Source organism: Fonsecaea multimorphosa (assembly GCF_000836435.1).
Source record: "Fonsecaea multimorphosa CBS 102226 unplaced genomic scaffold supercont1.2, whole genome shotgun sequence".
In the NCBI taxonomy this organism is placed as follows: Eukaryota; Fungi; Ascomycota; class Eurotiomycetes; order Chaetothyriales; family Herpotrichiellaceae; genus Fonsecaea; species Fonsecaea multimorphosa.
In genome coordinates this window covers 1,453,482-1,476,885 of record NW_015971636.1, presented here as the reverse complement: position 1 = coordinate 1,476,885, position 23,404 = coordinate 1,453,482, and the positions used below count along the sequence as shown (strand labels likewise).

General features: G+C 53.5%; 7 protein-coding genes across 7 annotated transcripts; 2 read left to right on the top strand and 5 right to left on the bottom strand.

Annotated features, from left to right (window-relative positions):
- Positions 1 to 233: 233 nt before the first annotated feature.
- Positions 234 to 1,438, bottom strand: Z520_01468 (uncharacterized protein; the record flags this gene model as incomplete). Its single annotated transcript, XM_016771985.1, has 3 exons — positions 234 to 468; positions 535 to 710; positions 776 to 1,438. 3 exons carry the CDS (start codon positions 1,436 to 1,438, stop codon positions 234 to 236), a joined length of 1,074 nt encoding a protein of 357 aa, XP_016637124.1.
- A 452-nt stretch (positions 1,439 to 1,890) lies between these two features.
- Positions 1,891 to 4,116, bottom strand: Z520_01467 (uncharacterized protein; the record flags this gene model as incomplete). The annotated part of the gene is made up of 2 exons (XM_016771984.1): positions 1,891 to 2,285; positions 2,337 to 4,116. 2 exons carry the CDS (start codon positions 4,114 to 4,116, stop codon positions 1,891 to 1,893), a joined length of 2,175 nt encoding a protein of 724 aa, XP_016637123.1.
- A 530-nt stretch (positions 4,117 to 4,646) lies between these two features.
- Z520_01466 (uncharacterized protein) lies at positions 4,647 to 7,202 on the bottom strand (the record flags this gene model as incomplete). The annotated part of the gene is made up of 2 exons (XM_016771983.1): positions 4,647 to 6,042; positions 6,094 to 7,202. The coding sequence occupies 2 exons, from the start codon at positions 7,200 to 7,202 to the stop codon at positions 4,647 to 4,649; spliced, it is 2,505 nt and encodes an 834-aa protein (XP_016637122.1).
- A 253-nt stretch (positions 7,203 to 7,455) lies between these two features.
- On the top strand, positions 7,456 to 10,412 carry Z520_01465 (uncharacterized protein; the record flags this gene model as incomplete). The annotated part of the gene is made up of 3 exons (XM_016771982.1): positions 7,456 to 7,695; positions 7,749 to 8,248; positions 8,300 to 10,412. 3 exons carry the CDS (start codon positions 7,456 to 7,458, stop codon positions 10,410 to 10,412), a joined length of 2,853 nt encoding a protein of 950 aa, XP_016637121.1.
- A 1,968-nt stretch (positions 10,413 to 12,380) lies between these two features.
- On the top strand, positions 12,381 to 13,791 carry Z520_01464 (uncharacterized protein; the record flags this gene model as incomplete). Its single annotated transcript, XM_016771981.1, has 2 exons — positions 12,381 to 12,561; positions 12,617 to 13,791. The coding sequence occupies 2 exons, from the start codon at positions 12,381 to 12,383 to the stop codon at positions 13,789 to 13,791; spliced, it is 1,356 nt and encodes a 451-aa protein (XP_016637120.1).
- A 2,252-nt stretch (positions 13,792 to 16,043) lies between these two features.
- On the bottom strand, positions 16,044 to 20,716 carry Z520_01463 (uncharacterized protein; the record flags this gene model as incomplete). Its single annotated transcript, XM_016771980.1, has 11 exons — positions 16,044 to 16,070; positions 16,265 to 17,264; positions 17,323 to 17,852; positions 17,922 to 18,094; positions 18,171 to 18,732; positions 18,807 to 19,461; positions 19,510 to 20,111; positions 20,176 to 20,230; positions 20,283 to 20,398; positions 20,447 to 20,524; positions 20,579 to 20,716. 11 exons carry the CDS (start codon positions 20,714 to 20,716, stop codon positions 16,044 to 16,046), a joined length of 3,936 nt encoding a protein of 1,311 aa, XP_016637119.1.
- A 943-nt stretch (positions 20,717 to 21,659) lies between these two features.
- Positions 21,660 to 23,068, bottom strand: Z520_01462 (uncharacterized protein; the record flags this gene model as incomplete). The annotated part of the gene is made up of 3 exons (XM_016771979.1): positions 21,660 to 22,666; positions 22,728 to 23,005; positions 23,058 to 23,068. 3 exons carry the CDS (start codon positions 23,066 to 23,068, stop codon positions 21,660 to 21,662), a joined length of 1,296 nt encoding a protein of 431 aa, XP_016637118.1.
- Between the last annotated feature and the right edge of the window lie 336 nt (positions 23,069 to 23,404).

Genomic DNA, 23,404 nt, shown 5'->3' with positions numbered 1-23,404 from the left:
ATAGAAGATGGTCATATCTGCCCCGACGTTGATGGAGGAAAACGACTCTTCATTAGGTCGACGGAGGTGGCATCTATACGCCAATGCGGGGTTGCACCGGACAGAGGCAGAGAGCGTTGTTCCCAGGCGAATCCGTTTCATGCGAGACGATATGACTGCTATACATACACTCGCATACTCATATCCAGCCTGTCACAGCTTTGGAAATTGAACTGCTCACTTAGTTCTTCGCATCAAGCCGCCACCAGAGGGACGTTATACTGCGCTGGCTTCGCCTCTAGCGCATCCGGGGGCACAGGCATCTCCTTGCCAATGTCTTCGATTTTGCCCGACAGGAACGCCAGAGGGATATTGGGACCCCAGATGTGTAGTGTGTCTGGCGCAGCGGCCTCCCTCCCGAAGGGCGTGTCTTCATTCACCAGATCTCCGTCCGAATAGTGTTCCACGATGTTTCCAGAGCCGTCGAACCTAATTGAGCAAAGACAGTTCAGTCACAGGCTTGGGGTCTGCCAGAACTAACAGGGGCTTCCCTACCAGTAGTCGAAGATCTGACTCCCAAGAACATGCCGGCCGATGCCCCAGCAATTCGTCCAGCCCTTGGATCGGAGCCAATCGTGGCCAAGGGTCTGTGTGTCGAAATCATTGACTTCAAAACTCGAATGATGGACGAACGCAGGGCGGCCCTCCTCACCAGCCGCAACGAAGAAACTCTGCGTCACCATGTTAAAGTCTATCTAGGTATAATGGCACACGACTGGCCCGCATTGAGACTCACATGGTGATCTGTATATTCCGGTCCCAGGTCTATGTGGCAAAAGCACGACTGATCTTTGCCCGTCACTGGATCGAAGACGGCGTCGCTCGGCTTCAGGTTAATCAGGTCCGTGTAAAATGAGAGCGTGCTCTCGAATTTGCTCCCGGGCACAATGAACCCATAGTGCCCCAGCTTGTGCACTGGGGACGCACCCGGCTTGAATCGTCGAAATGTACCCTTTCTGGGTTTCTGGAGGGCTGTGTTTGGGATTGGTGCGGTGTTCTCCAGAGGAGGTGCAGGGCCTTCGCTGCTCTCTCTCAATTTCTGTCCGTAGAAAAAGCCGACCTTGAAGCCATTGGGATCCTCGACCGTGACTACCTTTCCACCTCCGGGCGCATCACTGTCCTGGATAGGAGAGGCGCCAGGACGGGCAGCGGCTGCGTCCAGATCCTGCAAGCTGTCAACCACCCAGTAGGCCCCGAGGAAATGTCTCTTATTGTCTGGTGATATTTCGGCGACATAGACGAATGGCTGCGTCCCATATCCGCGAAGGTACACACGGTCGGCCGTTCGGTGCTCCTCCACAAAACCAAAGTCGAAGAGGAACGAGAGTGCTCTTTCCAGATCTGGATGCTGGTATACGACGTGTGCCAGTCGGACAACACGAACTCGCTTCACTGCCATCCCGACTTGGTTGAAATAGACAACTGGGCCGATGCGTGGTGTCCTGCGATGGGAATCAAGATGTCCTGCACCAGGTACAACTTGCACCATCCAGAGAGCTCCCCACGGATGCAATATATCACCACGCCCCAGACCAGGCCTCCCCAGACACCCCGTGCAGCACGTAGTACGGTTGTAACGGAATAGATCCGCCCGTGGGCTCTGCCTCCGGCCTTCACAGATCCCACTGTGGGTCAACAACGGACACGGTCATGGACGGCCTCAGCAATGCACCGATCACCGTCCACGTGACACTGTGTTCGATGGAGTCACGGTCGGTGCGGCGCGGCTCCCGGTTAATGAGGATATAAAGTGCCATAATTCGAGGCATTAGCACGCAGACAGCCTTGCCTTCCCAATGGAGGAGGTGATCTGCCAGAGAGCTCGGCCGCACCATCATTGTTTAGGGTTGCTCAGCGAGGCATGAAATCCAAGTCTTGGTAGCCACCAAAGAAGTCCGAGAATCCATACTCAATGTCAGTGCTTCCGTCATAAAATGAAGGCTGAAGCGGCGGGAAGTTCTGGGGATCAAACATCGGAGCTTGGTAGCTTGCTATATTGGCTTGATCAGACATGTCTAGCGACACAGGATAATCTGTTTTCGGGGGTGGCTGCGGTTGCTGCACCTCCGCGGGACCTAGATATGAAACTTTATCGCTGGCGATCGAGTTGTTTCTTTCTCGCCGGCTGGAATCAGAAGGGGTGTTGCCGCTGAGACGCGGCATTCGGAAAAATACTGCATATCTTTTGGCTAGCTGTCTTTCCTGAGTGTTGAGCGTGCCTCCTCTTTCAAGGATCTTTGCCAGCTCTGTGAAAATGGTCAGGTGTGAAAGGGTTCACGAAAATGCACAGTGCTTACCTGCTACAACGGAACCCAACTTCCATCTCTCGCTGAAATGTGCCAGGACCAGCTTCCCCAGGTCGTGACTAGAAGCGATTAGAGGCTGGGTTCTTAAGATATCGCCATCCACGTAGTAAGGCGGGAGCATCATGCATGTGAAAAACGGGTGGGCAACTGCAATGTATCTGGAGTCCCAGAGACTGATAATCCGTGACAAGTCGATGGCGCGCTGCCGGAGCGGTGATGAGCCGCTAGCACCCACGCTAGACACACTGCGGTCGTCGTTTTCGGCAGCGGTGATTCCAGAAACCATGAAGGACGCCGCCATCAACATGAGATGAGTCCCAATGACCCAGTTGCATCGAGCAAAGGTGTTTGGAGTGAATGTCAAAGTCTCGGCGTCCAGTCGCAGCGATGCAGGAAGTGCGAGTTTAAAACAGCATATCTCGTTCTCCAGCGTCAATTTCTCATCCGAAGACACATCTTGCCTCTGTTGCAGCCGGTCATGGACCGTGGCCATGAAATGATTGGCGACCAGAAACCACGCCCTCTCGTCTTGGTTGCTGCAGCCCTGCAACGATCTCCAGGATTGACCGGGTAGCATGTTAAGCTGTGCAGATGGCACCTCTATTTCGGCAAACCAAGCTTCGTCCGAGACTGGTAGAGCAACAGCCATCCTTTTGCGATCAATCGAATACGGGTGCCGGGAGACTGTGGATGCAAATGTATCGAGTTCCCACACAGCCCACCAGGCTCGCCTGCATTCTTCCCTTTCCACCCAGCTCATGGGCGTGAGAGGGTTAGGATCGTCGTCGTCAATTTCGGAGAGCCCCAAATCGTATGCTAATCTGACGCAGACACCGATGAGGATCCAGCCTTGGTGCGTTGGGCCGGACGTGTAAAAGTAGTAGGCAAGAAGGATACAGCCTTGTATGTAAGTCAACGTTGGGGTCCGTATCAAACGCGCTTGGGCATAGCAATCTCGGGCACGCAGGGCGAACTCGTGTCCTCGCTTGTTTGGCGGAGTGCCAGCAAAGGTGGGATGGTTGGAAAATCTCGCGCACATGGCAAATATGCTGTAGAACAAGAGCGACTCGTCGACAGAGAATCCTTTCATGACATCGCCATCGGCCAAGAGGGCCTTTTCGAAGCGGGCTAAAAACCGCGGTCGATGGAGGATGGGGACCCATGCCTGGACTTTGTCAAAGAAGATGGAGATGAGATCGATGGCAAGCGAGCAAGGGATATCCGGCGAAGTCAGTGGTGGGGTCGAGAGCAGTCTCGGGGTCGAAAGTTTGGTGGTGGGTTCCGTTGAATTTTGGGGTGGCGATTGCGCCAAATCTTGCCCGTTGGTTTCTGGGCCTTCTTCCTCGACCTCCTCTCCGTCAGATACAGAGCCGTTTTGGTTGTTTCGTTCGGCCGGTTGATCCTGGCTTTCAGCAGTGCGATTTTCGGTCTCGGCGATCTCAGCCAGGAGGCCTTTTAATGAATCTCGAAGCACTGTCTGAGGGATCCCGCGTCGGCCGTCCTGTTCCGCAGAGCTTTCTCCAGCTCGCGAAGCCGCTTCAAGCACCTGGACCAGCTTCGACAGGCTGTCACTGATCTTTCGCGATTGAGTTTTGAGCTGGGGTTTGCGGATGGGCTTCTTCCTTTTCGACGGGAAGGTGCAAGAATTACCCGTACGCAAGCAAAGCCCACATACAGGACGACGCATATCACATTTTGTCTTTTTGCGGTTGCACTCTTGGCATGCCCGGCGCGGTTCAAGCTGCGGTACAGAGGCTTCGGTCTCAGCCATGGCGACGCCCGGAGGAGCTACGTAGCTCGACTACTGAGATGCACATTCGTCGAAGTCGATGCCCGGCGACCAGGGATGTCACTGTCATGAGGTTGGAGTTGGGAGAAATAAAATGTTTCGCTAGCCCTCGAATCTTACTTGGGCTCTGCGGTTGAGTCTCCGGCGCTAGACCAGAAATGGCTATCGTAAGGCGGAACGGCGAGCAGGCGTCAAACTGGGCAAGAAAGTGGGGGTTGAAGGTGGGGCAGAGACGCGGGGAAAGCTTGGCATGACCACGCTGACTAATGGTAAGACCAAAGCCAAATCCAGCCGGACCTATGACATCCCTTGATCACCTCTGCCATGCGAACCACCCAGCACAAATTCCGCCTACTACCCATGTTCCCAGCAAAGACATCGGGATTGACGGTCTCACGTACCAACCCAAAGCGTTCGCTGTGCTCTAGCAAATCCCTCCGGTTGATGTAAAGCTTCATTGCCTGCCTTGAACACCCTGCGCAAATAGTTGGTTTTACGCACGGGTAAGGTATTCATGGGCTGTTCAAGGTGTTGGCCTTCCGAAAATATTGCAGAACGTAGGGTAGACTCTCTTTTGTAACCTGGCCGATGCTGATGGCTTTTATATTATAGTGAACTTTGAGTGGTTGTGAATAGCAAAGACGGCTATACGGGCTGAGTTGTTCCTGAGGGCCTGCTGTCTCCACGGCTATCGGCATTTTGGTCGACCTGGGCTCGTCAGGTAGCCAACAAGGCTCTGTATCGTCCATGTAAATATTCGAATGAGCATCGACGTCTTCCAAAGAATGCTCGAACTTGCTCAATCCTTGTCCGTCGTACGTGTTGACGGGTATACACACACAATAGTCCAGGACGGGTTTCACGACAACCAGCCTGCGAACAGAAGCGTAGATACGTTCCCAATTTTGCCCGAAGGACACATTTCCCTCCAAATACATGTGACGCGGGGACGTCATATCGTTCCTCTGGGACTCATCAGCGGGTGTATGCCAGATAATGGCAAACACGCGACCCGGCTGGTAAAATGCCGGTGGTCTGGCCGAAAAGCGGTTGTTGAAGTCGGAGATTTCTTGGTCTGGTGTCGGATCGATGGATGCAGAGTATGGTTGTGGTTCTCCAGAAGCTGGTTCGGCCGCATTTGGATCTGTGTCCCTCAACTGGTGGGAATCAGCCACTGAGAGAGACGCTGGGTTGGAAAAATTGCTTTCGAGATTGTCCACATGTTCCAAGTCGCCTTCTGGAAACTCCAATAGACTTGTACTGTCCAAGGCTTTCAGATCTCGGTCTGTGTCAGTCGAACCAGTGCATGAAGTCGTACGAATGTCCCTGTTCTCGGCGAAATATTGCTCCCGTGTGAAATAAAGACTTGCTTCATCTATAGTGCTATTATGATCAAGAGGTGTTGTGCCAAAGCGAAACATCGAATTCTCATGCAAACCCAGCCAAGAAGCTACTTTTTTGCGCGCTTTGCTCATTGCATCAGGATCTCCAGCAGGAGCATCAGGGGCCCATGGAAGGGATAGTAGGGCAAAATCATGTATATGCTCAGCAATGTGTTTCAAGTTTGAACGAGGTGTTTTTGTGCCGGCCCCGTGGATCGGTCTGCACAATGGGCACGACAGAGGGGCGGTGGCTGGTAGTATCTGCGTGGACGCTTCGAGGACCATGGGTATCTGATTGATTGCGATGGAATCAGAATGGCTTTGCTGGATATGCTCGGAAAGATGCGAGCTATCCCCATATCTCACACCGTCGGTGCATATCAAGCACCTCCAACACCTGTTATCCAGATGTTCAGCCCCGGTCAAATGATCCATCCAAGCTTGACGGGTGGCAAAAGTTGCTTCTGGCATGGGGCACTCGTCGTAAATGCACGTATAGGGACATATGTCCTCGGCCAGATGCATTCTGTGATATGATCAGTGAGCGGCGTCGACATAGGAAGCCATTATTCTCTACCTCCAACGGTTACCGGTTGAAAACACACGGTCCAAAGTCTGGCAACAGCAAGGACATTTGAAAAATTTGACGTCTGATGATATGTTTGGTGGGTGAGGGTATCGAATTCGCGAGGTAGTTGACGAGATCTGAGAGAATTGTCCTAGGTGGTTTGCATTGAGTGCCTCTGTTGCGGCTTCTAGCTTTGTGGCGGCTGAATCGTCGGCCGGCGGCTTTTGTGCTGTAGTGACTGAAAGATCTTTCCGGGCTGGAGGGAAAGAATTTGGGGTTTGTTCAACCCGATAGGGTTCGGCCAGCTTTCGAGAATGCCTCTGTGCGTAAAGAAAGCGGTTTCGCCTCTTGAGGTTGGCGTTGATCAGGCGTAATTGCACAGAAGTTAACTGGTCTCGATCGTCGAATGCCTTGAGGGTATCGGAGGGATTCATGCTTGGTTGAGCCAAGACCCGGAATGTAAGGAAATTTTCGAGGGCTGAGTGTTCTGATGCATCGAAACGCGAGTCCGCTTTCTGGAGGCGGAGCTGATGTCCTGTCCGGCGCACGGCGAATCCGAGATTGTTCAATTGGTCAAGGATCGACTCAACGCTCCCCATCGCTTGAGCAAGGCGCCCGTTACCAGAATGATCTAACCCAGCTGGATCGGAATCTAGGCTGGACTGATCAGACCAGGGAGATATTGACCTCGAGGCTGCGCGACCTGGGACAAGATGCTTCCTCGATGGTCTGCCCCTTTGCACGCGATTCGACCCGCGATGGTGGAATTCGCGCACCGTCCAACGGAGGTGTTGCCCCAGCTCGTCTCCATCGAGAGTTAAACTTAATATTTGACACTCTTCAATAAAATGTTGCAACATTCGCAAAAGGCCGGCGAAGATATTGAGAAGGTTGGGCTTCTGGCTAAGCCTGGCTCCCAGGGACATTTTGCCTGTGTCCGCTGTGCCGGCACCAATTCCTGAGGCCCAAAGCCTAAAGTCCGCGAGCTTGTTCTCGGCCCACTCGCGCGCCATGAGCAGGGAAATATCGAGGCACTTTTCTAGCAATCGTTCACATCTCTGCGTTAGGATAGAGATGTTGGGAGCAACGGCGGTGCTCTCAGGCTCCGTATCGGTCATTTGATGGTGTGTCGACTGTTATAGTCCTTTGCAACTGTGAAAGTCACAATATTCCTGAGATTAGACAGATGTCTTGGTGACGAGGGAGGTTGAAAGCCTTTTCAGCCAAAGTAAGGCTGAGAGCGCAGTTTGACTATTTAGGTTAGTGCGGGGTTGCTTGGAGGGAATGAAAATCAGGCTGAGGAATAACCTCTGTCGTTCTTTCTCTTTTTCTCATAGCCATCCTTATCTCTTCTGCGGAAAGGCTCTTACCATGGCCGGCGAAGAGATCGATGATCTCGATCTCCTCGAGTCTGCCCCAGACACGTTGCTCACCATAGCGCGTGTTTCCACCACCTTAGGCATCGAGAGAAAGCACCTGGGCTTTGGTAATCTGGGTGGGGAGCTGGCCACGCTCTCTGAGATTCTCCAAGGATTTGACAGCTCGCTACAACAGGAGAAGTTCAAGAGAAGAATCAGGAAGCTTCTCAAGGAGCTTGCGCGAGCCTGCACTGTCCGTGACCCCTCTGCTCAGTGAGATTAAGAGATGCTTACCAACATCGGCAGTGGCATCGTGAAGAGCCCAGTGAAGATTTCACCTTCTTGCTGCATCTCGTAGAGCTACCACAATCGCTCAGCGAAGGTGATGATGAAATGAAAGCAGGGTTGCTGGCCTACGCTTCTGCGGAAAAATTGCCAAAGCTCGTTGCGCTTGTGAGGAATTTCGCTGGTAAAGGCTTCCAATCGGAAACAGCACAATACTCTACCCAATCCTTCACCCGTCATCGTTCGGAACTAGCCACTTCTCAGAGTGTATACCCCAAGCACGTCAGTCAGCAACTTTATCAAACGCTTCGAAAATATTCGGCATGCCAGTGTGTCAGCGAAACCAACAACAATGCAGGGCCCGTCTTGGAGAAGACGCATTTGTCTAGGTTGCGTCTGAGGCCTTCCCGCGACGTCAAGGAGACCTTCGTCTGTTTCGACATGGTGTTTTCCTCTCTCCCACCGTCTTCCTTGGCTCTCAAGCGGGTAGAATGGCAACATCTGCAATTCCAAGTCTGTAGGTGAGCAGATTTATTCAACGGACAGGAATGCATCAGCCTCTAACCTCATAGTAGTGAAAGACCAGGGAAGAAGCGTGCCCGTTTCTCCGATCAAGAAACATCTGTGGATCACCCTGGCCGCCCACCCACGTCCGCCACAGGAGTGCAGCTGTGCAATCAGTTGATCTCACCTTCTGGTTCTCAGATATGTCTACACGTGGACAAGGACCAACTATGGTTGCTTGAGGACTGTCTGCCGCTGGAAGTACATGTCCTCGCTTTCCCATCACTGTCACTCTCAGATGCACTGCGAATCGGACGTCTATCCCACGAAATGAAGGTCATTCTTGCTTACATCATTGCAAAATCTGTCTGGGAGTTCTACGATTCTGACTGGATGTCCAGACCATGGAGTGCTGAAGACATACATTTTATGCAAGAGAAGCCAGGAAATAAGCGTGGAGAGCCCTTGATTTCCATTAACAGACCTTATTTAGCAGTGCGGTGGGGAGAAGGCGACGACCGTGAAAGCGAGTCCAGCAACATTGTTGGTCAAATTCACCGGTATCCCAAGATTTTGTCTCTAGGGTGGATACTTATCGAGATAGCCACCGGCAAACGAGCCAGGGATCTCTCACAAAACGATCAGGTAAACGTGAACTCGGATTGGCTATCTGCACGAGAGTTCTTGTCCCGGACGTCGCCATGGGATGAATTTGACTACAAAAACTACTGGGACGCGGCGCGGAACTGTTTCAATAATCAATTCTTTCTCAAAGGTGCGATGTCGAGCATTGGCAAGGAGACATTTGTTGATATTGAGAGTAGGCGTCGGATGATCATGGAAGAGGTCGTTACACCTTTGGAAGCCCTTCTCACAGGAACTGGCTGGATACACGATATCTGGACGGTCGGGCCACTGAAGCCGTCAACGGCTAGGTCAACCCCAGCTGCTGGTGAATTGCTAGTGGAGGGACCTGACAGACCCAGGCACTATTTGATTCAACCACGTTCAAACGCAACCGGCGCGTCTCAGTCGGATGTCGTACTCGACACTATATCTCAAACCGTTGCCAGCAACAGACCGACGACTCATCTCCGTCCGCGCACCCGTCGGGACTTCGAGATTGGAATTATCTGCGCTCTTCCTAGTGAAGTAGATGCCGTCTTCTTGTTGTTCGACGAGTACTGGGACGACGAAAATCACAGATACGGCAAGGCTGCAAAAGACCCCAATGCCTACACCACAGGTCGTATAGGTCATCACAATGTGGTCGTCGCTCATATGCCGTCACTGGGAAAAGTCAGTGCTGCCAGTGTTGCACAGGGCTTACAATCGAGCTTTCAAAACATTCAGCTTGTATTAGTCGTGGGCATTTGTGGAGGAGTGCCGTACAACCATCGGAGCAAGCGAGAAGTCTTCTTGGGAGACGTTATTATCAGTCGGTCACTCGTTCAGTACGATTATGGGAGGCAGTACCCCATAGACTTCGAGCGAAAAGACTGTCTAGAAGGGGAATCAGGAAAATCTTCTCATGAAGTTCGATCGCTTCTCGCAAAATTGGAGACAGCGCACCATCGGCGGCACTTGGAATACAACACGAATCGATTTTTGAGAGTGGTCCAGGGTACAGACAAAAAGACAGCCTATCCTGGAGCTGAGACAGACAAACTGTTCGAGTGCTCTTCACTGCATCAACATTATGTGGCTGGAAGCTGTCAGACATGCCGATGGGAAAGTGACGTTCGTATTTGCCAGAAGGCTATCGACAGCAGCTGCGAAGAGTTAGGTTACGAAACAAATGGGCTTGTTCATCGCATACGGCTTCCAAATAAAGCTCCACCTGCAGATCCGGTGGGAGAACAAGGCTTATACCGGCCGTCGATCCACATTGGTAACATGGGATCAGGGGACACGGTTATGAAATCCGGCACCCACAGAGACAAGATTGCGCAGAAGTACGACATTCTTGGGTTCGAGATGGAAGGCGCGGGGATCTGGGACTTCTTTCCTAGCCTCGTCATCAAGGCCGTGAGTGACTACTCGGACAGCCACAAAAACAAGAAGTGGCAAGTTTATGCCGCAGCCGCTGCCGCCGCAGCCACGAAAGCATTCCTCGAGGAATGGAGGCCACGAAGTGATTCATATGTGGATCAACTCGTAGATCCGCGACCCTTAATGTGAAAAGACGTCCTATCAAAAGGCAAGTGGAAAAGAATCAGGTTCGGACAGTGCGATTGTTCATTTAGGCCTGAAAGGCGTCCAACCACTACTCAACCCTTCATCGGCAGCCTTGCAGACATCTACAGCGCATCAGGCCTCAATTTGTTGAAAATGGCCTGCCTGTGTCGAGATGGTGGGGGCCAAAAAAAGAACCTATTGGGGGCTCACAAAGTGGACTTTTTTCCACTCAAAATTCATCGACAGAGGGGAGCGACCCACATCTCAAGACCGTGGCCCTTGTCCATCTCTGCTTGTGCCTTTCTACGAGTGGGGAAATTATCGTTACAAACTAAGTTGACCCAAGATACGCGGTCCGAGGTTGTACAAGTACTGACCTCGGGACAGGGTCTCTCAGGAGTGGCATTCCAGGCGAGACTCGTTCGATACGACAACATAATAGGTAGTCAACGCAAGTTTCCGACCTGGTCAGCGCGCTAGGGAATTTCAAAAGGAAGAAGACGACGGCGGCTGTCTTGGGCTCCTGACCGCGAGTCCAAAGTATATCTTGGATACCTAGTTACTGTGCGATTTCGGAGGCCTAAACCGCATCGAGCTGCTGTCGCGGGATTTGTTTTGCTAACCACGAGTAGCCACCGAATCCACGCGAAGGGCGGCGTCTAGGCCTACTCGTAGGTACCAACCCACCGCTTACCGACTTGGAGTCGTAGCAGCAACACATGGCCCTCCCCCGGGTTTTTGAGCGAGCTGCGAACTTGTCGCGAACGCACAAATCCTCCCTGGCCACTTCAGCCGAATGAAGCCTCGCCTAAGTAATAGTCAAAGCAGGGGAGTCTGAACACCTGCCCCAGGAAGGTTTATCTTCCCCCACCCAGCCGCCAAAGCCACCTCCCAGAAGAAAACCCCCACTAGCTAGGTCCTCTGGCGGCCTTTCTCTGTTCTTTTCCTGTGTCGCTCACAGCCGCGAGCCATGGAAAATTGCCCAAAACCTGGTGGTTCTCGACCTGGCGGGACTAACAGATTAGCCTCCTGGCGTTATGCTCTCCTTCGTAGCCCAGGCCCGACCAGCTGCGTTCCTTCTCGATACCTCCCAGTTATCACGAAACCACCAATCGTTGTGCAAGTGCGCCGTCCGGCTGACTTAGTCTTCCCAGGGCGAGAACAAACCGCGTAGCAACCGCGCTGTTTCTTGGAGGCCAAGAGAAACTCGAGGCGCACCATCGGGAGCTTAGATTTCTGAACAACCGGCTTGGGTGTTCGGCCTCTCCAAAGCCCGGGAAATGATCGCCTACAGCCGGACAACTTACATACGGACGGGGTACGGAAAATGGCTACCGCTACACGAGGACGAGGACTTTATTTCATTTTCTCCCTGCGGCTGAACGAAAGGTTGGTGTCATTCTATACGTACAGCCCTTCGTAAAGACGTCTTGAGTTTCATCGGCGCAAAAGAAGCAAGGGATAAAAGGCTGAGGGCTGAAAAGCATTTACGAGTAATCCGAGGTCAGCCACCACCGTCTTCTTCCACAACGAGCCAGGGTGACTCAGGCCCTCGGCCCTCGCGTAACCTAGACCAGGGCCCTTAGGAGAAGTGTCAAGTTTTTTTTTTGTTCTCGCCAAACTCTTGGGCCGCTCAACTAACTAGACCCTGCTATGGTGATCCCAGCTACATGGCACCTGGCGTTTCGGGATTCGGTTCAGCTCTCCGAATAGCTCTGTGATAAGCACGGCCAGCACAACCCCTACTGGTCTGGATGCTGATTAGCCCGACGTTCCCAGAAAGATGGAAGTCAAAAAGATATGGCGCAGCTGACCCACCCAACCATGATGCTCGTGGGGTCGCCCTCCCGCTTCAGGTCAATAGAGGGAAGGGAAGGTCATATATTCCCGGCAGGTTTTCATTCTCGGTTCTCTAGTCTCAAGACTCTGTCTCGTTCAGAAGGGCGTCCACAACGACCTGACGAGAAAACCATGATCTACGCTCGTTTACTGGTCGGGAAGCCTACACCAGGCAAGGCTGTGTCTCCTTTACCCGACAACGTCGACGGTGTCGCATGCAACAGAGGACCGTCCCGAATCAATGGCAGACTCAGTGTCCTCGAGGATTGCATAAGACGCCACGCATTTGACACGGTGCAACTATGTCTGAGAGGTAACGTCGAGATGACATGGACTTGTTGAGCGGGACAATGCTTACACAATACCAGGTGTTATTACATCCTCCGTGGGCTACAAGCACGCCATCGAGGACATAATCACCCTGACCGACGTCAAGGCCATGTCAGACTTCAGACATTCCACATGTATCAGCGAGACCGATACGCGCAAAGTTCGCCATCTGGACTTTTACTTCGAGTTGCCGACTACGATTGCTGGCCAGGATGGAGTTTTCCGTCCTCTACCCTTGACTGGCGTATTCACGGGTACCACCACTATTACCCAAAACACGGCGCTGAACGATCACCGGGTCGAGCGTGGGGACTGCGAGGTGTCTTACTGGGTTGAGGTCAACTTTCGCCTCTCCGGGACCCAGGTCGGTTTCTTGAATCAGCATATTCAAATCTCGTCTCTTTACCCTTGTCTACGGGCGTCGCCAGCACGGGGAAACCCTCTGACGATCCGTGCCAAACCCGACATTCTTTCGCGATGTCGGTTTCAGAAACCCCCGGATCTATCGCTCACTTTGTCGGAAGCCGACATGACCATAAAACGGGACGCGCAGACTGGAAAGCGACACATTAGCGTGCCGCTCACCGTGGCCATGGACGCCTCTGAGGCTTTGTCCATGGATTCACGTCAATCGCTGAAATGCTCCGTCGAAGCCAAGTGGGAGGTCAACACGCGCTTCTCAACCACCCCGGGCCGCCCGTCGGCCGCGAAGGTGAGAGCGGGGGAAGTCATCTACAAAAAGACCACGGCATCCACGCACAAGTCGACCATCTTATTTCGCCCGCTCCCGCAGTACGACGACTACCGGCGCGCGCAGAAGGGGAAAAAGAACCCCGCTGAGCCCTACGTTGCGACATCTCAACTCGACTTGGCCGTGCCCGATGCCGTCTCTCAGCCCTCTCTAGAATGGAAACATCTGTCGAGGACCTACACGCTGGACCTCAGTATGACGTTCCACGGCGGTCAAGGAGCGCCCAAGTACTCTCTGCACAATGGCATTTCGCTCTTGGTCAAGGCTGACGCGTCGAAAGCCGACGATGCTGCGAAGAGCCAAATCGTTGTGGACGTCTCGGAGGTTGCTTCGGGATTGGACTCTGATGAAGAAGATGCCAGCCTAAGTGAGCTGCTCGTCCCGCTAGGTATAAGTGCGGTGCAGCGGCAGCAAGGCCAACGCACTGCGACAAGGACGCCGCCTCCAGCCTACTTTGGATGAATGGACAAAATATCAAAGTAGGCAGCGTCGTCGCCCCGGATAATGTCTTCCAGCAGATCCGACACTTCAACACTCTCGCATCGTCTCCAGAGATTATGGCTAGAAGCCATGCCCTCCATCTCCATGTGGAGAGTCCGTCGTCACTTGTTACAGCCGGTCGACTTAGCCCGGCGATATTCTCGGTGCGTCTTCGGCATAACTTGCACCTGCACCTCGCCACGCTGGGGATCCCAGCATCTCAGCAGTTCCTCCACAGCGGTGCCTTATCCTCAGTTCAACGGAAACAGATGATCCATCGATCGTGATGTTGGGCCTCGTTTGTCGCAGGGCTGCATTTCAGCCTTCATTGCAGTCGACGGACCACCAAAACATCAGGCAAAACATTTTAGCCAGCTTGAGAGATCCCAGCTTTCGTGCTTGACGGGCCAGTGATGGCAGACTCGACTGCTCGCCCAGCGAACAATGAAAGACAACACCCGGGAAGGCTGGTCTGGCCAGAAGGTTGCCCGCGAAGCAAAGGGGTGGTAAGCTAATGATTATCTGGACGATCGCGCAAGTCCTGGCACTAGGACATGGCCGCCAACCACGATACGAGCAAATGCTTATCATGCTGAGGAATCGACCCTGTTCCAGCCGCTAACACTACAGTCTTACTGGCCAGAAGATCCAACATATCGGGGAGGGAAGGGAAGCTCCGGGCAGACCAGACCATGCTATCATTATTCGGAAATGCTGACCGAAGACCCCCACGACTGGCGCGACCTTCCCTTCCCGTCCCTTCCTTGTGAGGTTGGATCGGAAGAGCGAGGCTGTGGCAGGCCGTGGGGTTGGACAGCCAGTGCTATCAGTGTCCCCCCACACAACTCTTCACACCGGCCGGACATCAAGTGGCAAAGGCAGCCTTCCGAAACACACCCGCGCGAGTTGACGGGAGGAAGAGAACAGGGACAGCTGGATGGATCAATGCCTGGGTGACTGGTCGAGTGGACGGTGCCTAAAGGGAGCGAGAGTGATGAAGAGGATGGAAACAAATAGTATGAACACCGCGATACCTACCTACCTGCGCGTCGATGTGATAGGAACCCCCTTTCCGACAACTGAAGGAGCCTCAAGGACGAGAGGCGCGTGTCGAGTCTGCATCTCACACCACGGTGCTCTGATGCACGGGAGATGGAAATACCCCTGAGGGCCGCCACAACTGGCACGGCTAATACGTTCTTTGAATGAAAAAGGAGGCAGTAAGCGGTAGAGTGCAGAATGGGTAGAACATTCTCAGCGCCTGTGAAAATCGTATAGAGCAGCCATGGTACCTAAGTTAATTCAGTGTTCGCACCAGCCAAGCTGGCGGTAATAAAGAGGAGATGCCAATTTTCGTTTTCTCTTCTGCGCCCTTCTTGAGACACATTTCCCCTCTTATGTCTCTTTTCTCTCTTTGCCCCAGCTAGCTACCTTACATTTCCGAGTACCTGCAGGTGGTCTTGGACTCGGTTTCATCCCATCCCATCTCATTGTATATTGTATGTCGTGTCGTGTGGTGTTATACATAGCGCGCTCATCTTCGTTTGTCCGAAAATTATTATGTCCAGGTTCCCTCCTGTATACATCTCTTTCTGCGGCACCTGCTCGAAACTGTCCTTTTTTCCCCAACTCTCATTTCCCTTCTCTCCTAATTTTTTCTCCTTCCTAGAACTGTCTTCTTCTTTTTCCTCTGCCTCTCTCTCCAGCATCTCCTGGCTTCTCTCCTCAGAGATGACTGACCAACCAACAAGAAGTGGTTCTGGCCGGGGCGTCGGCGGCGGCTGCGGCAAAGAGGCACCTCCGCGCCTCCAACGCCACCTCCACCTCCACATTCTGTTTTCTGCCCCGCAAAAGGTAAACGGTTCGTGTATCGATGCATGCATGCATGCACGAACGCACGCATTTGGAATGAGCAGAGAAATAACTCGGTACTGGATGGAGTGGAACACCCACTACCGATTTCGGCATCCCCGTGGGGACACGTAATAGCCATGGGTACGGGTCCATTTGTTTTAGTCAAGGTGGTCGACACTGGTGATAGTTGTGATGAGAGAGAGGAGGAGCCAACAAAAATCCCCACCGCTTCCGGCGCCGGCGAAACACGCTATATTTTTTGAGGGGTGCTTGCAGCTCGATCGCATCCGTGGTCAAGAACTTGTCAAGTGGTGGCAAGGGCGGCCACGCAAACATGGAAAACCCCCGCATTCTGTACAACATCCCAGGCTAACCCCGGATTATCGATCGAGGGCTTGTTCTTCGCACTAGATGGCTCGTCGTTAGTATGACGACAAACGCTATAAGTGGTATTACGAGGTACATAGGTGATATACAGGTGCGGAGGGAGAAAAAAAGAGGAGGCTGGGGACGAAAAAGAGGAGGAGGACAGGGGTAAAACAGGGATATGGGAACAAAAGGGGGAAGGAGGACAGAAGTAAAAAAACAAATCAGGACTCACCATCTGCCAATACGCGCCGCGCCGGCTCAACAGCTCCTTGTGCGTGCCGCGCTCCAAGATCCTCGAGCCCCTGCCGGCCTCGCTCTCGCCAAACACGAAGATGACATCTGCCTTTTGAATCGTCGCCAGCCGGTGCGCCACCGCGACGACTGTCATGCTCCGCTGCACCACCAGGCGCTCGATGGCGCCCTGCACGAGCTTCTCCGACTGCGAATCCAGGCTGGACGTGGCTTCGTCGAGAAGCAGCAGGGACGGGTTGCGTAGCAGCGCCCGCGCCAGACACAGGCGCTGCTTCTGGCCGCCGCTGAGCGACGTCTGCGTGTTGATGCCCAGCGGGGTGTCGAAGCCGTCGGGGAGGGAGAGGATGAAGTCGTGGATCTCGGCGTCTTTGCAGGCGCGGACGATGTCTTCTTCCGTGACACCTTTTCCGTCCTCATTATCATCTTCGTCATCGTCCAGGCCGAGGACCAAGTTCTCGCGGATCGTGCCGTCAAAGAGCTTCGGTTCCTGCGCGACGAGCGACAGCGCGCGCCGGTACGAGGGCATTTCAATGTCCTTCAGGTTCCGGTCGTTGAAGGTGATTGTCCCCGATACGGGGTTGTAGAACCGCTCCAGCAGCGAGATCACCGTGGTCTTGCCGCATCCCGAAGGACCGACAAAGGCCACGAACTGACCGCTCTCGATCGACAGGTTGAGGTTGCGGTAGATGGGGCTATCTCGGGTGGGATACTTGAAGACGACGTCCTTGAACTCGACTTTGGCGCCCGTCCGCTTTTCACTTGGCGGAAGCGGCGTGCCCACGCCGTTCAAATTCGCATCTTCGTCGCCGACGATACATCGCGACCCCAGAATGCGGTTGGCTGCCGCGGTGGCCCGAGCAATATTTGGGGAGAGACTCAGGAATTGGCCGGCCCCTTGTGCACCTTGCACGATCGCCGAGTAGATGAGGAAGAACTGAATGATGTTGTACTCGTGGCGGGCCAGAAGCTGTCCTCCGTACCTGGAAAAATCATTGTGTCAGTTAACAGTCCCTTCTTCCAGGCAAAATTGGAGCCTACCAGAAAGTCAGGGCCATGGCGCAGAGTTCGACGCTGTCCGAGAGGGCAAAGATCAGACAGCCATGTGTCGCTCGTCGCGTCGCGTCCCGAATCTGCTCCTGCAGGAGATCCGAGTATTTCTGGATGATCGAGTCCTCCATGGTCAACGACGTGACGGTCCGGAAGGCGCCGACCGCTTCCGTCGCAAATTGCGAGCTGTGGGCAAAGACCTTTGCGTTCCACTCCTCGAATTGAATCTCGTACTTGACGCGGATAAATGCGGCGAAGATGACGACGGGCATGGCCGAGAAAAAGGTCACCAGGGTCAACTTCCACCCAAAGTAGAAGGAGATGATGATGCATCCGGTCATGTTGAACAAGGAGATCAGCGGGAACGCGCCGTTCAGGCCGAGCAATTCGCTGAGCAGTTTGAAGTCTGTGGCCAAACGGGCCATCAGCGAGCCTGAAGAGTTGCCTTCGGTGTCGTAATAGGAGATGGGGTTACGAAGGAGATTCGAAAAGTGTTCGCGCCGATAGACGGACGATACAAGCTGTGTTGTGTCGTTAGAACCAGGTCGATCTTGCTCTCTTTTGCTCGAAATTTCGCCCCTTTGACTTACCACGGAGATATGGTTCGAGAGGAACCCAAGGATGAAATACGCCGCCGCCATCCCCAGAGCGAGGACGAAGAACATCAGGGACCAAAAGTCGCCTCGTTCCTTCAGCCTTTGACCCGTGAAGGTAAAGACTTCCATTAGCTGAGCAAAGATCCAGCTTTGCAGCGAGAAGGCCGCTGGATTATCCAATATTTGTTAGCCTGTCTGTCTGTCTGTCATCCGTAGTGGGGGACTGAATGTTGGGGAACTTACAGCCCGCAGCCATTGCTGCCAGCACAATCAAAACATAGAACATCGAGTACTGTTGCTGTTCGTACAAGATCCGGCCGACGGACATGATGAAGCCCCGGTCCTTGTACTTGGTCGCAGTCTCTTCGTGTTGCTTGGCCGAGACGCCGGTGTCTCGTCTCTCCAGTTGTTCCAGCTCAGATGCCTCGATGCTCTCATTCGTTTGGGGGGCTGTCTCGGCCTCGAGCTGCTGCGCGTGCACGAGGCCGGCGTAGACGCCATCAGCGATGGCGAGGAGGCTGGCGTGGGTGCCCTCCTCCATCTTCCGTCCGTCGCGCATGACGATGATGTTGTCGGCCTTGCGGATGGTGGAGAGGCGGTGGGCGATAACGATGGTTGTCCGGTTGCGGGATACCTGGTCCAGGGCCTTCTGGACGATGCGCTCTCCGCGAACGTCAATCGAACTCGTGGCCTCGTCCAGGATCAAGATGGAGGGTTCGCGGATGATGCTGCGAGCGATGGCCAGACGCTGCCGTTGCCCGCCGCTCAGTTTGATGCCACTCTCGCCGACTCGCGTTTGATAGCCCTAAACACCCCCTTTGCGTCAGTCATGTGTCCACAAAAACAAAATTAGCCAGCGGGTCAAAAGCATTTGCTCACGTCGGGGAGTTGGCGGATGAATTCGTCCGCAAAGGCTTCCTGACAGGCCTTCTCGACCCGTTTCTGCTTCGCGGCGTCGGCATCCTTTTCCCACGGCGTCCCATTTAGGCCGCATGCGACGTTCCTGAAGATGGTGTCGTTGAACAAGAATGGTTCTTGCTGCACCAGGCCGATTTGTGACCGCCACCACTTCAGTTTGGTGTCCCTGATATCGCGGCCGCCAATCGAGACCAAACCTTGATTTTCGGGCGGTCGCTCCTGCTCATTGTCGGGTTTCTCTGTGGTTGATGTGGCCTCGTCCTTGTCAGGATCATTCCCGTCCAGCTCGTACCAGCGCTCCAGCAACGCCACAATAGTACTCTTTCCCGATCCTGAAGGGCCTACCAGCGCTGTGGTCTTGCCTTTCCTGAACCGCGCATTGAATCCTTTCAGGACCTGGACCTTGGGACGACTGGGATAGGCAAAGTTGACGTTGTTGAACTCGATGTCATCATGTGACGACACGTCAGGGTCAGTAACGCCCTCATACGAGACCTTTGGGGCATCGATCATTGAAAAGAACTCGGTCGAGGCGCCGATAGCTTTCGTGATGGCAATGATTGGGGTTGCTAGGACGCCCAAGAGAGCCATAACAATCAGAACCGAGAAGAATACCCTGTGGGATAGGTTTAGCAGCCATGGATAAGGAGACCGGGAGACTTACGTGACGACTGTGCCGATGTTGGCAATATGCCCGTCCCGATACTGCTTGAGGCCGAACCAGAAGGACAGCGCAAACGTCGAGTACATGGCGAAAAAGCCTGGCGCCACCTGGGTGCCATACAGCGGAGACATGGCCAGTCCATATCTTTGTGACTCTTGAACGGCGGCGTCGTACTTCTTGGTCAGGCTCTTCTCTGCACCCAGGGCGAAGACGGCACGGATTGAACTAAAGACTTCGCCGGCGATCGAAGCAGCCTTTGCATTGGCCTTCTCGACCTGGGCCATTCTCTTGAGCAAGAACGGGGTGGTTATGCTGTACACGATGACGATAAAAAGCATCGAGGAACTCGCAACAAGAGTGAGAAGAGGCGAGTACCGAAAGGCGATGACGTAGGCGGTGATGATCAAAGCCACAGCCATGAACAGCGAATGGAGCTTGTCCGAGATACTTATTTGGATGATGTTGGACGAAGCCGTGATGGTGTTGGCGACCGTGCCGGAGGATACTTCGTCGAGCTTCTTGATGGGCTGGGCGAAGAGCGACTGAAGGTAGAAAAGGCGCAACCTGGCAGAAATCCGTAGTCCAGTGATCCGAAAACAGAACTGCCATAGTCAGTAACGGGTGCCCAACGTCAGAATACAGAAGCGGTCTTCTCGGAGAGCTCACCGTCGAGATATATGTCAGCACAAACTTGCCGAGGAATAGATAGACAAGATATAGCCTGTTCTGGTCAGCATGTTCTTTGCTGGATGCGACCAACCCTCAGGACGTACGAGTTCTGGTTGACGGTTGATTTGAATCTGCTTTCGGTCACGGTGGAACCTGGTAAGAAATAGCCACTGAAATCCTTGACAAGGTCCCCAAAGACGATGTTCATAAGTGGAAGGGCCTGGAAGGATGTCAGAACCGTCACGAGAACCTGCTCGGGGACACTTACCGTGCCAGCTCCAATAGCACACAGGCAGCTGAGGCAAAGGGCAAATCCATCTCTTTTCGAACGGAAAGACAGTATTCGCTGTGCAGTGTCAGCAGAGAACAGGAAGCCAGACGGTCAAGCCAGAGAACGCACCCAGTAGTTTGAGATAGGAGGCCGGACTGTCTTCTCGGGCTTCTCTTCTTCCTTGATGGTGACGGCCGTTTCTTCAACCACTTGCGCACTGGCCACTTTCCCATCGGCGACAAGCGCCGGGTGCTCGACGGTGCTCATTGTGAATATCTGAATATCACGGTATTGAAACAAGTCGTCGTCGTCGTTCCCCTCTTACTCCAGCAGCTCGGGCATTTGGCACTTCTTCAACAGTGGCAGTTCGACATATTACAATGCAGAAGAAAAGAATAGAGGCTAGAAGTCCTCATGGCGGCCCCACAATCAAGACTGATACAGGCGCCACGGAAATTTAATAGTAGTTTGAGTTGGCTCAACCAACGGGACGACGGGTGCTACGACGGCGATCCATAGGTTGCGGTAACGAAGTGAGCGGGTTAATCCAGTGGCCCAGTCGATGGAGTCTTTGGATTCGCGGCTGCCTAGAAAAGAAAACACAGCTACCTCATCGAGGTATCCACCTGTGGGCCTGTAAACGATGGTCGCAGGTCCTCGAGACTCGCACGAGCATTCATGGCGGCATGAAGAAGGAAGAGACGGCAAGAAGTTGTGGAAAAGGCGAGGTTCCCTGCTGCCTAGAAGGGTGGAATGAATGAGCATGGATGATGGACGATGGATCATAGCCAAAGATTGGTCTAGCCATGGTGCCAACATGAATACGATCACGAATACGATCAACTCACTCACTAAGGGACTTGCCAAGGGCGGAGTTCATCTCGGTTAAACGCCCGACCACAAGGGTTGGGGACCACGCCTGTGGCTATGTCGTCGGAAGCCCTGGTCGTTGGGACAATACTCGCATCTCTCTTCAAGGGAAAAATACTCGATGCCTGCAGTCAAATCAGAAGATATATTAGAACGAGAATGCCCTATCAAGCTCTAACGAATGCATTACATTCAGCCCAAACCTTTTAGAGAAAACCCTCACATCCAGAACGAAAAGTAGTTCGATTCCTAACAAGAATGCCCCAAACGAAAGCCATCACAGACCATGTCTTCTCCCAAATGTCATGTTTGCTCATCACTAGGTGCGTTCAAACCTCCATCACATCACTTCTGCCCAGCTGCCAGTCCCCTTGTCGTACTTAATGATAACATCCGGGATACTTCCGTCGTCGATGAGAGAATCCCTTGGATGGCGTCGGTGATAGTCCATGGCCGCCGGTAGAGATCGCTTCTTATAGTGTGCCTGGTTCGAGAATTCGATGCCGGAATTACCCCGGAGGATGGCGGCGGCGGTAATGGGGAGACCATTCGCATCCGTCGTGGTCCCCGGAACTTGGTTATTGGCGATGCCGTAAAGATAAGGAAATAGCTGACATTTGTTACTTGCCACAGCCGAAGGCACAAACTGCCAGAGGTTGCAGTCGGGGGCGCTCGAATTCACAAGGTGGACAGTGTGGTACGCTTGACAGACTCGCGCACAGTCATCCGCCGTCGCTGGGGGTGAAGTGAAGCCGAACACGGGGGTTGATACGGAATAGGTTGGGACAAGTTGGGTCCCTGACTGCGAGTTGTAGAATGAGGCACCGCAAGACACGTACCAGACATTGTCGCGACCCGTGTTGATCGTGGGAGGACCCTGACCAGAAGAGCCGTTGTAGTACACGCCGATGAAGGCCAATTGGTAATTGTTGTTGTTGCAAAGCCCCAGATCGTAGCCGGGAGCAAGAAGATAGGTTGCGTCCACCACATTCGGCTGTGGTTGGCCTGTAAGGAGTCTTGCGGTGCGAACGCCTTGGCCGATCAGCTTGGCCGGGGACTGCCCGCCAGCCACAGAAGGCTGGCCACCGGTATTGACCACGTTATAAAGCTGGCAGAGGTTAGGGCTGGCCCAGTATGCAACAAGACAGGCGCTCGTTCCGTATGAAGTACAAAGGTCCATACAGCTTTCGAGAGAATAAACATTCTGAATGCTAGTGACGCTACTACTGGTGCTTCCGGAATTCATCCAGCATTCGACCTCATACACAACATTTGGGTTGTCGGCCAGAGCCACCTTTTGATAGTTGTAAGCGCCTGTAGCCAGTGGCAGTGGCTGGCTTGTTGACCCTGGAAGGATATTGACTCCGGCGCATAGAGTCCCCGTGGCCCCAGCGGTGACCGTACTCACAGTTACTGGTATGGCCAGAGCCGCGTAGTTCGGAGCTGCCGGGTACGAGGGTGTGGACGATACACTGCCTGAACTGCTGGAGCTGCTGGAGCTGCTTGAACTGCTGATAGTCATGACAGTGGACGCTGCGGTAGTGGATGTAAAAGGCGCAGTCGAAGTAGTGATTGTAGATGTTGCCAATACCGTAGTAGTCGTCGAAACCGTCGTGGCTTGCGTAGTGGAGCTTGTTAATGCCGAAGAAGTTGTAGAGGCCGCGGTTGATGTCGCCGACGAGGATACTAGAGAAAGTAAAGTCAGTAAATGTGAGCTACTTGCGGAAATCGACGATACAATGGAGGCATTTGTGACAAGGGCAGTTGTAAAAGAAGGAGTAGTAGTACTAGATTGTCCCGTCGAGCTCGTCATAGAGGTGCTTGACACCGTTGAACTGCTGGTGGTAGAGCCGGCCACACTACTAGGTGTTGAAATAGTCGAGCTAGTCGCGGTCGACATAGTAACGCTGGTAACGGTTGATAGCGTTGAGCCCACCATTGTCGATGTAGTAGCGCTCGTAGCGCCTGATACTGTCGGGCTCGTACTAGTAGAGCTCGAGACAGTGCTAGCAGAGCTCGAGACAGTAGTGGTAGAGCTCGAGATAGTGCTGGCAGAGCTCGAGATAGTACTGGCAGAGCTCGAGA